This window comes from Oncorhynchus masou, chromosome 18 (assembly GCF_036934945.1).
Source record: "Oncorhynchus masou masou isolate Uvic2021 chromosome 18, UVic_Omas_1.1, whole genome shotgun sequence".
NCBI lineage: Eukaryota > Metazoa > Chordata > Actinopteri > Salmoniformes > Salmonidae > Oncorhynchus > Oncorhynchus masou.
The window spans coordinates 19,216,643-19,233,151 of NC_088229.1; the positions used below are offsets into that span (position 1 = coordinate 19,216,643).

At 42.9% G+C, this 16,509-nt stretch overlaps 1 protein-coding gene across 2 annotated transcripts in view; it reads right to left on the reverse strand.

Annotated features, from left to right (window-relative positions):
* Window positions 1-6,539: 6,539 nt before the first annotated feature.
* Window positions 6,540-16,509, reverse strand: part of LOC135504147 (uncharacterized) — a 43,843-nt gene continuing 33,873 nt past the window's right edge. For both annotated transcript variants that reach the window (XM_064922471.1, XM_064922470.1), the window contains 6 exons: window positions 14,996-15,216; window positions 14,125-14,205; window positions 10,777-10,885; window positions 10,581-10,633; window positions 8,921-9,073; window positions 6,540-8,422 (listed from right to left, as the gene is read on the reverse strand). In XM_064922471.1, the coding sequence (XP_064778543.1) occupies window positions 8,240-8,422; window positions 8,921-9,073; window positions 10,581-10,633; window positions 10,777-10,885; window positions 14,125-14,205; window positions 14,996-15,216 (800 nt within the window). In that variant the 3' untranslated portion in view covers window positions 6,540-8,239. The remainder of the gene's footprint in view (window positions 8,423-8,920; window positions 9,074-10,580; window positions 10,634-10,776; window positions 10,886-14,124; window positions 14,206-14,995; window positions 15,217-16,509) is intronic.

Consider the following 16,509-nt stretch of genomic DNA (forward strand, 5'->3'; position numbering starts at 1 on the left):
GCACACCTGTATTTGGGGATTTTCTCCCATTCTTCTCAGCAGATCCTCTCAAGCTCTGTCAGGTTAGATGGGGAGCGTCGCTGCACAGATATTTTCAGGTCTCTCCAGAGATGTTAGATCGGGTTCAAGTCCGGGCTCTGGCTGGGCCACTCAAGGACATTCAGAGACTTGTCCCGAAGCTTGAGCGAGCGGCCAGCTTTAGGAAGAGTCTTGGTGATTCCAAACTTCTTCCATTTAAATATGATGGAGGCCACTGTGTTCTTGGGGACCTTCAATGCTGCAGAATGTTTTTTTGCGCCCTTCCCCAAATCTGTGCTTTGACACAATCCTGTCTCAGAGCTCCTGTCTCAGAGCTCCTGTCTCAGAGCTCCTGTCTCAGAGCTCCTGTCTCAGAGCTCCTGTCTCAGAGATAAACCCAGTTAACATCAGCAGACCAACTGCGAATACAGACCAAGTGAAACAGGAAGTTGGTAAACATTGCTTGGTCCATTTCTTAACAGTGGGAAACTCCTGAGCATGGATGGTCAAAATGTAATGCAAGAGGCCTGTCACATGAAGACGGGGTTTGATGCTGAGATAAGCTTTAAGCAGTGTTATTTTAAACTCTTTTGATTCATTTTTTTGCTACTGCCATGACTCCACCTTCAAGGACTAGTAGTGAGTATTGAACGATGATACGTCATTGTGCTGCCACACTATAGACGGGTTAGCTGGCAATGTCACAAAAATTATGCAACGGCATCGATGTTGCCGGAAGGTGTGCCTTGTTATGATTCTGAACGGTCAGATAGCTATCAACAATGACAAGAAGCTGCCCTGTGGGGAATCGTAGGTGGCTTGTTTCAGCTCGTTGTATCTTGTTATTGATACCTGTCACGGCCTGACCTTAGTTCCTTTTTATATCTTTATTTTGGTTTGGTCAGGGCGTGAGTTGGGGTGGGCATTCTATGTTTTGTTCTGTGTGTTGTATCTCTATGTGTTTGGCCTGGTGTGGGTCACAATCAGAGGCAGCTGTCAATCGTTGTGTCTGATTGAGAACCATACTTAGGTAGCCTGTTCCCACCTGTGTTTGTGGGTAGTTGCTTCCTGTTTTGTGTTTTTTCACCTGACAGGACTGTTTCGTGTCGTTCACTCTCTTTGTTGTTTTTTTGTCATTCAGTGTTCAGTTTATTTAATTAAATTTACTATGAACACTTACCATGCTGCGTGTTTGTCCGATGATTCCTATTCCTCATCATCAGACGAAGAGGAGAGCCATTACAATACCATGTCTTGTTTTAGGTATTTTGACTGATATGGTAGTCAAAATACCTAAAACAAGACATGCTAATACGTCAAAAAAGCTTACCAACAACTATAATTATGTATTTGAGAGACAACAAGTGCTCATTGCTTCAATAAACATTTGTAGACTAAATATAGTTGACATGTTGTTAGCAGTCTAAGCCAACCCTGTCTCTTTTGCCCTAAAGTAGAGCAAGCCTCGGTTTTGTTGCTAAACAACCAACCTGTCTATTCTTTATTAAGAAACTATTCCTTAGACTGTGTAGTATATAACTACTATAACCTTACATAGTCCTGAGAAAACTATTAGTGGAATTAGGGAATGATTTAGTATTGGCGACACTGGAATCCTATGCGACAGTTTTACCTGCTACGGTCCTGTCCTGTCCTCCTCTCCTCTCCCCTCCTCCCAGTCTCCCTCCGTCCATTCCTGCCTGATAGTATCTTACCATCAGTGAGGGGAGATGGGACATCAGGGGCGCGTCTTGGCAGGAAGAGGAAAAACATGACGTGTTGCACAGCTATGATTATACCAAGGGAGACCCGCCCTCCATGAAAACAACCAGCTGAGATTTTTAGTCCACCCAGGGGTGGGGTGTGTGGGGATGTTTTGTCTACGGGTGGGGGGGAGGGGGGGATGGAGGGATGGAAGGGTGGAGGGACTGTTGGGGGCTCAACCCCACCTGGGATTTGTCTAATATGGGTGGGGTCCAGTGGTCCTCCCTCACAGCAAATACTCACCCCACCTCCATCCCGACCCAGACACATCTGTCCTGTAAAATACAGATGGCTTCTCCCCGAAGGCTGTTTCACCTCTAGAGAAAGAGGTCCTGGTGAAATAACGGTTAAATCATGCAGAGATTTCTCAATATGGAGCTAGACAAGACAATATTCCTGCCAAGATTTCTTTCACTTAAGATACAAACGATAACAGTACAGAGACTGATTTACAGACAGGATGTTTTCTGTTTCTTTGCATTTTTATTTAACGCCTTTTACTAAAAATGTATCTATCTATATGCTTTAAACTACAGTTCCTGAGAGTAGTTTAATTCTAATAAAATATGGCTCTACTGTGTACTGTGATTGTAATACTGCTTTTCTACTGTCATATACTGTTAATCAAGGAACCTGGGAACATTAGCTAAGATTCCCATTAAGTTCTAGTTAGGTTTGTATCTAAAGTTAGGATGTTAACATCCCAAAAACATTCAAAAAATATTTTTGATGAAATATCCTTGGAAACTTCTCCTAACATTCATTAAAATTCAGTGCAGTACATGTGTAACAACCACCACAGAACATTCCCCAAACTTTCTCATTAGGTTTCCAGGTAATGTAATAACACAATGTACCAGTAATGTTATTCCGGAAAACCAAAATTGGTTCTGTGAAAGTTCCCAGAACACAACTGTCCAGTCACGCTGATGATTGTACAATGTTTGTATTAAACATTTGTCTGATGTTGTAAGAATGTTCCCTGAACACATTTTGTATGTTCTGTAAAGGTTCTCAGAATGTTCCATTAGGTTGTGGGAACAGTCTGGCTTGAACATTTTGGGGACGTCACAAAAGATATGTTCCCAAAACACAAAAAACTGTCCAGTTGTGCGGAGGATTCTACAACGTTTCTTTCAGGGTGCAAAAAACATTCACCTGATGTTGCAAGAACGTTCCTGGAACACATTTAGTATGTTCTTTAAAGGTTCCCAGAATGTTTTTTTAGGTTGTGGGAACATTGTGGGGATATAAAAAGAGACAGGTTCCCAAAACACTGAAGCTGTCAAGTTGTGCTGACATTCAGATCATGTTTCTATCAGGGTGCTAAAAATATTCCTTTGATGTTACAAGAATGTTGACAGAACAGCCTTTCTGAATTTTCAACGGTTCCAAGAACATGTAATTAGGTTTTGGGAACTGTGTGGACACATTGCAAGAGATAGGTTACCAAAACACCAAATATGATGACATTCAGACAATGTTTACATTGCACAGGACATTCCCTTAATGTTGCAAGAACATTTTGTGATATTCACGAAGATTGCACAGAACATTCCCACAATGTTGCATAATGTTCTACAATTTCCAAATAAGGCCATTTTTATGACATTCATAGCATATTTGTTTTAGGTTTAATATAATAGTCCATTGATTTTCACACATTATACACTACCATTCAAAAGTTCAGTGTCACTTAGAAATGACCTTGTTTTCAATGAAAACATACATGAAATAAGTTGCAAAATGAATAGGAAATAGAGTCAAGACGTTGATAAGTTTACAAATAATGATTATTAATTGAAATAATAATTCACCCCATGCTTCCTGAAGCACCTCCCACAAGTTGGATTGGCTTGATGGGCACTTCTTACGTACCATATGGTCAGCTGCTCCCACAACAGCTCAATAGGGTGACTGTGCTGGCCACTCCATTATAGACAGAATACCAGCTGACTGCTTCTTCCCTAAATAGTTCTTGCATATTTTGTAGCTGTGCTTTGGGTCATTGTCCTGTTGTAGGAGGAAATTGGCTCCAATTAAGCGCCGTCCACAGGGTATGGCAGGGCGTTGCAAAATGGAGGGATAGCCTTCCTTCTTCAAGATCCCTTTTTCCCTGTACAAATCTCCCAATTTACCACCACCAAAGCACCCCCAGACCATCACCTTGCCTCCACCATACTTGACAGATGGCGTCAAGCACTCCTCCAGCATCTTTCAATTTTTTATGCATCTCACGAAGGTTCTTCTTTGTGATCCAAACATTTCAAACTTAGATTAGTCTGTCCATAACACTTTTTTTCCAATCTTCCTCTGTCCAGTGTCTGTGTTCTTTTGCCCATTTTAATCTTTTATTTTTATTGGCCAGTCTGAGATATGGCTTTTTTTTGCAACTCTGCCTAGAAGGCCATCATCTAGGAGTAGCCTCTTCACTGTTGATGTTGAGACTGGTGTTTTGAGAATACTATTTAACGAAGCTGTTGAGGACTTGTGATGCGTCTGTTTCTCAAACTAGGCACTCTAATGTACTTGTTCTCTTGCTCAGTTGTGCACCGGAGCCTGCCACTCAATTATATTCTTGTTAGAGCCAGTTTGCGCTGTTATGTGAAGGGAGTAGTACACAGCGTTTTACCAGATCTTCAGTTTCTTGGCAATTTCTCGCATGGAATAGCCTTAATTTCTTAGAACAAGAATAGACTGACGAATTTCAGAAGAAAGTTATTTGTTTCTGGCCATTTGAACCCTTAATCAAACCCACAAATGCTGATGCTCCAGAATTCAACTAGTCTAAAGAAGCCCAGATTTATTGCTTCTTTAATCAGGACAACAGTTTTCAGCTGTGCTAACATAATTGCAAAAGGGTTTTCTAATGATCAATTGGCCTTTTAAAATTATAAACTTGGATTAGCGAACAAAACGTGCCATTGGAACACAGGAGTGATGGTTGCTGATAATGGGCCTCTGTGCACCTATGTAGATATTCCATTAAAAAAATCTGCCCTTTCCAGCTACAATAGTCATTTACAACATTAACAATGTCTACACTGTATTTCTGATCAATTTGATGTTATTTTAATGGACAACTGAAAAAGTGTGGGCAAGCAAGGAGGCCTTCAAACCTGACTCATTTACACCAGCTTTGTCAGGAGGAATTGGCCAAAATTCACCCAACTTATTGTGGGAAGCTTGTGTCAGGCTACCTGAAACGTTTGACCCAAGTTAAACAATTTAAAGGCAATGCTACCAAATACTAATTGAGTGTATGTAAACTTCTGACCACTGGGAATGCGATGAAAGAAATAAAAGCTGAAATGAATCATTCTCTCAACTATTGTTCTGACATTTCACGTTCTTAAAATAAAGTGGTGATCCTAACTGACCTAAGACAGGATTAATTGTCAGGAATTGTGAAAAACTGAGTTTAAATCTATTTGTCTAAGGTGTATGTACTCTTCCGACTTCAACTGTATCTGTTTAAAGTAAGAATTGTTGTAGACTGACGTCGCTCTAGTCTAGCCTCTGGGACACATTGTGGCTCTTTGTCTGAGGGCACATTAATATTGCAGATTTAATTAACGGATTTAATTAACGGCCTTGGATTAATATTTTCTTATGGGGCTGTGGGGTCACATTGGTGTCTTGTGATTATACAGAGATGGTGGCAGCTATCCAACAGTCTACTAGATGAAGTGACAGAAAAAGATCCAAAAATAAGGACTGAATATAGCTTGGGCTTGCAGATTTCACGATTGTCTGAGAAATACCTTGCACTCTCATCTAACAAATTGTCTATAAAGAGAGTGCAAATTATAACCTTGTCCGTTTCTCTATCAAATCTTAACCTGCCTGACACCTGGATATCACAAAACATGATCAGTACTGATCAACACAGAGAGACAGCTGTGTGAGGGATGTTTTCTTTGCCCCACACAAACACTGAAATACAAAACTGTGTGAAGTGATGTCTGCTTATGCAAACCAGCTGTGTGACCTTATGGGATGCATGGGACACCATGGTGTGTGTGTGTGTGTGTGTGTGCGTGTATGCAGTTGAGCTTTAACACATTTCCCCCTGCCAAAACCTTGCCTGTATTTATTCCCTCAAACACAGCAGATAGGACTGAGTGAAGTAAAGAGAGATGTATCTAATTAAGTTATTGAGAGGGCTACAACTTTTCTTTACACAGGAAATGTCACGCCCTGACCGTAGAAATCCTTTTATTCTCTATTTTTGTTTCGTCAGGGTGTGACTCGGGTGGGAGAGTCTATGCTTTCTGGCTCTTTGTTTTTGGGCGGGTATGATCCTCAATCAGGGACAGCTGTCTATCGTTGTCTCTGATTGGGAATCATACTTAGGCAGCCTTTTTTCCTTTTCTCATTTGTGGGTTGTTGTCTTTGTTAGTGGCATGTATAGCCTTACAGAGCTTCGTTCATTTTGTTGTTTATTGTTTTGTTGGCTACATTTAAAATAAAAGAATGTACGCTTACCACGCTGCACCTTGGTCCGGTCATTTCCTTTGCAACAAACGTGACAGGAAATTAGATGAAAATGTCATGATTTTTTTTTTAAAGTATTTTATTTTCCAAAATGTATTCTTATCGTGAACTTTAGGATGCTAGTAGAATTAAAACAGTCATTCGGGAATGTACAAAAATACAGAAAATGAATTAAAAATAGAACTGAAAGCAAGGTAACACTTATGCGCTGAAATGTTCTTTAAAACGGCAATTTCTTCCAGTTAGATAACCAGCAGTACTCACTGTTTTGCTGAATTTATTAAAAATAACATAGTATTGTAATGTTATGTATAATGGAAATTGTGACATTCCCCTTAGTTCCTGATTTAAAAGGTCAGCAATATGACTTCATCATACCCAGCGGAACGACTCTCAGCTTGTAGATATTTGTAAACAAGAAGTCACCCTGCTGTGTATACAGTGTACTTTAACAATAGATTGGGCTGGGTTGTTAAGAATGCCGTTCTGCAAAAATGTAGTATTGCCAAGCTTTGAACAACATATATTTGGGCAACTAGGCTAACAAGATGTGTAACACACACTAAAAGAGACCCAAACACTACCTTGATGTCACAAAAAGCAGCAAGTAGTTTCTCCATATGTTCACTATTCCTCCCTCTACAGTATACAGTATCTCCGCATGGCAAGCTGGTGAAAAGGATTTCTTTGGCTTAGAACAAAGCAAGTGTGAAAAAACACAAAAACACAAGACAAAACAGAAACATCATATTATATAACATTGTTCCGTACAATACTGTATGTATTAAGTGTCTAATTATATACTGTTACAAAGGTATTAAAAAGAGAATAATACAGACTTTTTTTAAAGGATTGGCACATCTGACCTCTTTATATACACAACACTGTGTCCCAGACCTTACATACATAAGTCTGGTATCGTTTTCAGCAGTCACCATTGTGACACTGTGTGGATCTAGTTTTTCTAACTTCTGTCAGGCCATTGGCTTATGTGGGTTTAACTTGCAGTAATGAAGGGGAGAATTCCTTCCTGCTTCGTCTCCTACAGATTGATACAGTGAGATTAAGCACCAAAAGAAGACCCCTCTCCAGGTCACTACTAGGGACCTATCTCCCCAAGCAATCACCTTGTCTGCTTATTTGAATAAATTGTATTCTAAATTTTTTTGGGGTGACACACATGTACATTCTCGCACAGACACACACACTCACATGCCAACACACATCCGCCTGTACACACAGAAAACAAGCATAAACACACACTGCTTTTACACACACAGCAACACTCCTTACACGCACACGCACACACAGAACACAATAACACAAACATAACCAAACTAGCTCAGCTTCCACTCTGATAAGTTTGTAAACAGATTCAAGAATGTGTTATGTTATTTTCTCCTTTTTATGATCAACTGAGGACCAATTTGAGTGGTAGTGATGCAGTGCTTCAATTTATGGTTAAAGGATTTATGGCAGGAAGCTTTAAACCTGATGACATGTGAAGGCAGGGCCCCTCCTGGGCATTGAAAATGACTACATGGTTGATGTGACCCAAGCTGCAGTCTTAGAGCCACTGGTGATTGACAACACAAAACCCTCCCTCCCCACCACCCAGTGCTAACCCTGGCCCAGTCTCCAGCCCTGTATGACGTCAGCAACCCAGGGACAGGGACACAGCCCTCGGCATCATCATCATCATTCACATTATCATCAACACCTGTTCATTGTAGTCTTATGGTTACTTTACCATGGGGTTGTCCCTCCATTTTAATTGTTGAGGCATGTAGCCGAAGTGGGGCACACAGAGAGTCTGGAGGAGTGTTTATGTGAGGGTTAAGAGGGGTAGTTCTAGTCCCTAATGTCCGTGGTAGGATGGGGCTTCTGGGGGGGAAAGGGTTGGTGTTGGAGGAGGGGTGTGGGATCTGATCCATTCTTTTCCAGGTGTTCTAAGGGGTCTTCAAAGCTCTGTGTCTGCCGTCTTGGTGGTGGAGTGGCCGTTCGTGGGAGGGGGACAGGTCTTGGCGGCCTCTTGGGAGTCCCCGTTCGCAGGCTTCTCCAGGATCTCAGGGGGGTTGAGAGGGGCAACAGACACCAGGGTGTTTCCGTGGTTCTCCTCATCGACTGGGTACGCCTCCTCAGCCTGCACACAAACACACACCATACACACACAGTCAACATCAACAGGCTGCTCGTCAATTATAAACAAACATTATGAATGTCTTTCCTCCACTAGCAGCACTGTCTTTGTTGAGGCCCATACCCGGTGGAGGGTCTTTATCATGTGACATCACTACTGACTGGTCTTAGAGAAAAGTAGTTGTATCTTTTTGACCAGGAGATGAAACAGTTGTATGCATACATGCACACACGTACACAGACACACACACCAAACACACACTCCTCATCTCATTACATTGCTCCACGGCACAGTTGGCCTATGCTCAAGGTTAACCAGTGGTGCTAAAATGTATGATAAAGTAGTATACAACCAATGAATTATAAGCTAAAGTCATACACAAATGAGATCTAGAAAAAATGCTAATAGCTCTACAGTAATACATACACCTAGAGGTACTAGAGGTACAGTCAACCAAAACAATGGTCAGCCAGTGTAGTCAGAGATAGAAGGTGAACTGACCAGCCTCATGCCCTTGGTGTTGTGTCCACGGTAGTTCTTCATATAGTAGCATCCGATGATGGCAGCTGCCAGCAGCAGGCCAGTAATGATCAGGGACACCAGCACAATGGGAGTGTGTGTTCCCCACTGAAGAGCTGCCTCCACCACACCCAGCTACACACACACACACACACACACACACACACACACACACACACACACACACACACACACACACACACACACACACACACACACACACACACACACACACACACACACACACACACACACACACACACACACACACACACACACACACACACACACACACACACATCGTTCCTCATGAAGCTGGTTGAGAGAATGCTTGATATAGGATTACAATTTTAAAAATCCAATAGATAACCCTATCACATTTTGGAACATATCCTATAGGATTTTATTCTCTAGGATAGAATCCTGTAGGAGTCCAATGGGACTGGTTCCAAAATCTGATTGGATTTTCTATTGGAACTTTAAAATTGGATACCTGTAGGATTTCTTTACTAGGGATTAAGCCATGCCACACTGGCTGTATCTATGGAGAGGACTCTGGGAAGCTATGGGAGATTCCTCTATAGAATTAAGAATTAGAATACTAGAATGAGAATGAACCTTCTTATGATGGTCCAAAGATCAGCCATTTTGGTCAGGGAGTTGGTCAATCATGGTTTGCCAGTGCTGTGATAAGATTGTATGTAAAACAATGAATGTGAAGAATGAATCTGCACTGCATGCGTGTTAGCCAGCTAGCCAGACAGTGTTAGAGGAATGATTCCGTACGTTTTTCAAATGAACTTACAATATGAAAACATTCCATTCCAACAATGCAGTCAAGCCACAGCCACACACTGGCTAACATTTTGTAAATGCAGTTGTAAATGCATCAAGTACTGATATTGTATCACATAATATCACTCAGCTTTAAAAGACAAGAAGATCTGAGACATTTCTGGTCTTTTACATACATTGTAGAGGCTATTTATACATAAAATGTTTATAAAACCCATATAACCTGTATTTATAAATAAAATACAAATATTTTAGGTTGACTATAATTCAATTACAATTGCCAATGCATCACGTGCCTACTTTTATTTTCCTGCATATGTTAAAGCAGGAAATGCATCACCTATGCCTGTACTGCCATTTACTCCAATTAGACTGGTTTTGGATTTCTCCCTGACCAAGATGGCTGCCATTTTGTCCCCATTATGGAACTTGAGGGTTTATGACATAGCCCCTCTAGTAATATAATAGGATCGCTATGGATTCCTCACTCTGATGCCTGGGGACTGTTCAAGTCATGGTTAGATCACTACCCGGCTTTAAGCCAAGCCACTTTGTTATTTCTATTAAACCAGATTGTGATTTGTAAGTGGGGCCCTGCATAGCATTCCACTGCCTGGTTGGTTCCCTACATTGTCCATATCTCCCTCTTATAAAACTATCATGGTACCTGTGTCGCAGTCCATTTAGAGTTGTGTACATACAAGATAGCATGTGAATCAATACATTTTCCCTTCCATCTATTGCTATGGGGATGAGTAGTTATAGTTGTTAAACGTGACCGCGAACAAGAAGAAAAAAGGCCTAGTTTTCTTCTCCCATAAGTATGAGTGTGTTGAAGTGGACATACCTGGTCCTTGATGCCTTCACTGACCAGGCTCTCTGACAATTCTTTCACACCACCTGTAAGGAGGGACCAATGGGAGTGAGAAAAATATTGTATACAATATTCAGATTGTCTAGATTAGAATTCTATAGTGTTCAAAGAAACGCATTACTGTAACGTATTGTTATGATTATCATTATTATGAGGCAGGGAAACCTACCATCAGCGCGTGTCAAAAGATATGTGTTAGAGTTCTCTTCCTGGAACACTTGAAGGTTGCAGTCCCCTGCGCACCAGGCTGAATCCTCCAAGATTCTCTTGGTCTCCAACTATGGGAAAGCATGTCAGTTTAACAATCATATATTGTTATGCTCAATTCTCAACTATAAACACAATGATTTATGTGTTAAAACCACATCACCTTAATGATGACACTGATCTGTTTATTCTCACAGAAAGCCAGAGGTCCCCAGAGTATTTTGGCATGCCCTGTTCCAGTGACCCAATGGGACTAGGCTGCGCTGACTGTTGTGGTTCTCCTACGCAGGGAGGATGTCTATCCTCATCTTAACTTCACCACACCAAACACACAATGACGGTCATGGTTTGAGCCGGCTACAAACATACACTCTGCTCTCTTTCTCAGCGTTCTCTTCCTTCCTCTGTAGAGCTAATGCCTCTCAGATGCTTCACAGTAGACTTGCAGTGTTAAATGTTATGTGGGTGTGCGTGTGAATCTGTCCAGCTGAGTGTGTGAGTCAGTGTGTTCACCACGCCATATGCCATTGTGTTTGCGTAATGGAAGATGCATTGCGTCGGATGGAAAACGACGAAATCAGCGACCACACCCCATCTCTCTCTCTCCCACCTTGGTTTTGAACTATGATATCATCACATTGCACAAGGGCCTCGGGATGGGAACTCTCACTACCCACTCTGTGTAATGCGATCCAGACAGCGCTTCTCTTCCCCATAGGCCGCTATGTGCAAACACAGCATCCTCAGTCAGGAGTTCCACATCTACAGCTACAGCCTGGTCTCCCCATAACATGGAGCTATCCAATGGGTAGGAAGGAAGGAACCCTGCACAGCCCACATCAGCTCCCCATCCCTACTACTCTACCCTACAGTACAAAGCTAATTTGTGTTTAGTATCCAGTCTCCTTCTCGTCTTCCTCTCTCTGCCTCCTGTTCCTCCCGCCTCTCTCTCTTTCCCGCTCTCTCTCTCCCTGCTCCACCAGTGACTCATTTAAGCTACGCTCAGGACCTCTAATTTTCGTCACAGTGGGCCTCTCTCAGGGATGACCTCAGTCTCACTATTGGCAACCACAACACGATGTCTGCTTTTCTATTTATTTTCATTTAGATAGAAATGGCTCTACGAGATTGCCGTTTGTGATTGACATCTAAGGCCTTGAGTGAGACTGGTGTGTGTGTTCTTTATAGTAATTATGTTATTATTAGCTGCTGCCATTTATAGTGTTGACTGAAACCTCAGAAAAGGGGACAACGTTTCTCATGGGAATTTACAGGGATGTTTTTTAGAGAACATTCCAGGACTTTTCTCATTGAGAGATTTTCCACGACTTTGGAGTGGATCTCGGTTCATGGGAACGGCTCCATGGATAGAAGGTGATAGATAGACATTACTCTTGTCTTATCAAGGCTTCCCAGCAGCTCACCCACGCTCTGTGAATGCTTGTCTTATCAAGGCTTCCCAGCAGCTCACCCACACTCTGTGAACGCTTGTCTTATCAAGGCTTCCCAGCAGCTCACCCACACTCTGTGAACGCTTGTCTTATCAAGGCTTCCCAGCAGCTCACCCACACTCTGTGAACACTTGTCTTATCAAGGCTTCCCAGCAGCTCACCCACGCTCTGTGAACGCTTGTCTTATCAAGGCTTCCCAGCAGCTCACCCACACTCTGTGAACGCTTGTCTTATCAAGGCTTCCCAGCAGCTCACCCACGCTCTGTGAACGCTTGTCTTATCAAGGCTTCCCAGCAGCTCACCCACACTCTGTGAACGCTTGTCTTATCAAGGCTTCCCAGCAGCTCACCCACGCTCTGTGAACGCTTGTCTTATCAAGGCTTCCCAGCAGCTCACCCACGCTCTGTGAACGCTTGTCTTATCAAGGCTTCCCAGCAGCTCACCCACGCTCTGTGAACGCTTGTCTTATCAAGGCTTCCCAGCAGCTCACCCACGCTCTGTGAACGCTTGTCTTATCAAGGCTTCCCAGCAGCTCACCCACACTCTGTGAACGCTTGTCTTATCAAGGCTTCCCAGCAGCTCACCCACACTCTGTGAACGCTTGTCTTATCAAGGCTTCCCAGCAGCTCACCCACGCTCTGTGAACGCTTGTCTTATCAAGGCTTCCCAGCAGCTCACCCACGCTCTGTGAACGCTTGTCTTATCAAGGCTTCCCAGCAGCTCACACACGCTCTGTGAACGCTTGTCTTATCAAGGCTTCCCAGCAGCTCACCCACGCTCTGTGAACGCTTGTCTTATCAAGGCTTCCCAGCAGCTCACCCACGCTCTGTGAACGCTTGTCTTATCAAGGCTTCCCAGCAGCTCACCCACGCTCTGTGAACGCTTGTCTTATCAAGGCTTCCCAGCAGCTCACCCACGCTCTGTGAACGCTTGTCTTATCAAGGCTTCCCAGCAGCTCACCCACGCTCTGTGAACGCTTGTCTTATCAAGGCTTCCCAGCAGCTCACCCACACTCTGTGAACGCTTGTCTTATCAAGGCTTCCCAGCAGCTCACCCACGCTCTGTGAACGCTTGTCTTATCAAGGCTTCCCAGCAGCTCACCCACGCTCTGTGAACGCTTGTCTTTTTCACTTGTTTCAGACCTGGTCCCCAAGACAATTTCTCTGGTTGAATTCATGCTAGGATTAGCAGGTTAGACCCACACGTCAATCCCTTATTGTTCTGATAAGGTGTTTGTTTTTGTACATGGGTACAGGTCTTCATGGAATTATCATGTCATCAGTCAACACTACCATGGTGTTTCATTCCATCTCACACTGAGGGTTCCACTACACCAGTTCCACTCTACACACCCTGCTATTCTTCCATTGACCGTGGCCCCTGGAGCACACAGAGACGCCCAGGGAGGAAACATTGTCCTCCTCCCCGTTTGTCTTCTGTGACGACAGACGGACGGATGATTTAGAATGGCTAAAGAATGTCTGAAAACAGATCTGCCTTTATCAGGCCAAGGCGCTGGGAGCCAGATAAGGGCCAGGGTATATGAAATGTGGCTCCAGGGCTGAAGGGTAAGGGGCTTCCTGTCTGTCTCTGTTCGTCTCCCAGGCAGTTGGCTGGTACAGGCTGATATCTCTGTAAGGGCTGTGGTTGGAAACAGAATGTAGTGCAATACACACTGTGGTAGAGGCTGGGGGAGGGCAACTGTACCAGAGATACCCTTGTATGCGGCTTAGACTGTATTGTTCTGTTTTATGATAGACGAGAGCTAGGTGGGGTGGTAGAGCACAAAAGCTAATATGGCATGGGAAAAGTCCATAAGGAGACATTTCATAATGACAGTAAAACATGTTGCTACTCACACAGCTGGTTTCTGAAGAAAGCTCCACCTTGACTGCATCCTTATCCTTCACTGCCTCCTTGTCCACACACTCAACATTGGGCTGCAGAGACAGAGACGGCATAAAGCTTTCAACTCAAGTGTTGACATCATCAGATTCTGTAAGTTAGTCTCTCCATTCAATCACAATCTGTTACATTCCCTCTACAATACAATGAGTTATGATATGTGGAATTTCAAGTTCATTTGCAGTCCTACAGTTGTATCAAGTTGGCTGGATGTCCTTTGGGTGGTGGACCATTCTTGACACACACAGGAAACTGTTGAGCGTTAAAAAAACAGCAGTGTTGCAGTTCTTGACACACTCAAACCGGTGTGTCTAGAACCTACTACCATACCCTGTTCAAAGGCACTTAAATCATTTGTCTTGCCCATTCACCCTCAATGGCACACATAGACAATCCTTCTCAAGGATTGAAAATCCTTCTTTAACCCCTTCATCTACACTGATTGAAGTTAACTAGTGACATCAATAAGGGATAATAGTTTTCACCTAGATAGTCTATGTCATGGAAAGAGCAGGTGTTCCTAATGTCTTGTACACTCAGTGTATACACTAGATGACTGACAGGGTGCACTGTTTTGAAGCCACCACGCCTCCATTATGGCACTCCCCCACCATTGTAAAAAAATATTTCGGAAGCTATAGAAATGAATACATTTGTTTTTGACATGTTTATTATATTACAGACACCTTAATGCATACTTTTAAAATATATTATGTGAGATAAATATACATATACATCATTGTCCTGAACAGTCTTTCAGAATTTCATTATGATACAGCATCTAAATATATTGTAGACATTCCCCATTAGTTAGGTAATACTCACATTCACAAGAACCTGTGTCTTGGCTACAACCAGTGCATCAGTTACTTCAGTGCCCTGTGTGTCTACACCAGGTCCAGCCGTGGTTCCAGAAGCTTCACCTCCTGCTAAGAGGTCACTGGTTGGCAACATGGAGGAGAAGGCAGTGTCCTGGTCTGATCCAGGAGCACTGGCCCCAGTAGTGTCGTAGGCTGTGGCGTCGGCGACGGTAGTGGCCGTGTCGTCTACGGGGGATTGAGTGGTTGCGGTGGCATAAATACCATTACTTTTTTTTTACATTGAAAACATATTTTATACATAAGTGAAGCTGCTCCGAATAGGCTACCCAGTCCCCTTCATGAATCCTCCCAATCCCACCCCACCCTATCCTAACCTGAAGTATGTCAATAGAAGTGAAGAAGAAAACAAACAAGACAAACATGCAACAGATACTGGTAGAGACGTACAGGCAGACAGGACAACATAATAATAACAGACTGGACAGGCAGACAGCACAACATAATAATAACAGACTGGACTGGCAGACAGCACAACATAATAATAACAGACTGGACAGGCAGACAGGACAACATAATAATCACAGACTAGACAGGCAGACAGGACAACATAATAATCACAGACTGGACTGGCAGACAGCACAACATAATAATAACAGACTGGACAGGCAGACAGGACAACATAATAATCACAGACTAGACAGGCAGACAGGACAACATAATAATCACAGACTAGACAGGCAGACAGGACAGTATAATAATAACAGACTAGACAGGCAGACAGGACAGCATAATAATAACAGACTGGACTGGCAGACAGCACAACATAATAATAACAGACTGGACAGGCAGACAGCACAACATAATAATAACAGACTGGACTGGCAGACAGCACAACATAATAATAACAGACTAGACAGACAGACAGGACAGGACAACATAATAATAACAGACTGGACAGGCAGACAGGACAGGACAACATAATAATAACAGACTGGACAGGCAGACAGCACAACATAATAATAACAGACTGGACTGGCAGACAGCACAACATAATAATAACAGACTGGACAGGCAGACAGGACAGGACAACATAATAATAACAGACTGGACAGGCAGACAGCACAACATAATAATAACAGACTGGACTGGCAGACAGCACAACATAATAATAACAGACTGGACAGGCAGACAGGACAGGACAACATAATAATAACAGACTGGACAGGCAGACAGCACACCATAATAATAACAGACTAGACAGGCAGACAGGACAACATAATAATAACAGACTGGACAGGCAGACAGGACAACATAATAATAACAGACTGGACAGGCAGACAGGACAACATAATAATAACAGACTGGACTGGCAGACAGCACAACATAATAATAACAGACTGGACAGGCAGACAGGACAGGACAACATAATAATAACAGACTGGACAGGCAGACAGCACACCATAATAATAACAGACAGGCAGACAGGACAGAGGCAGACAGGACAGTATAATAATAACA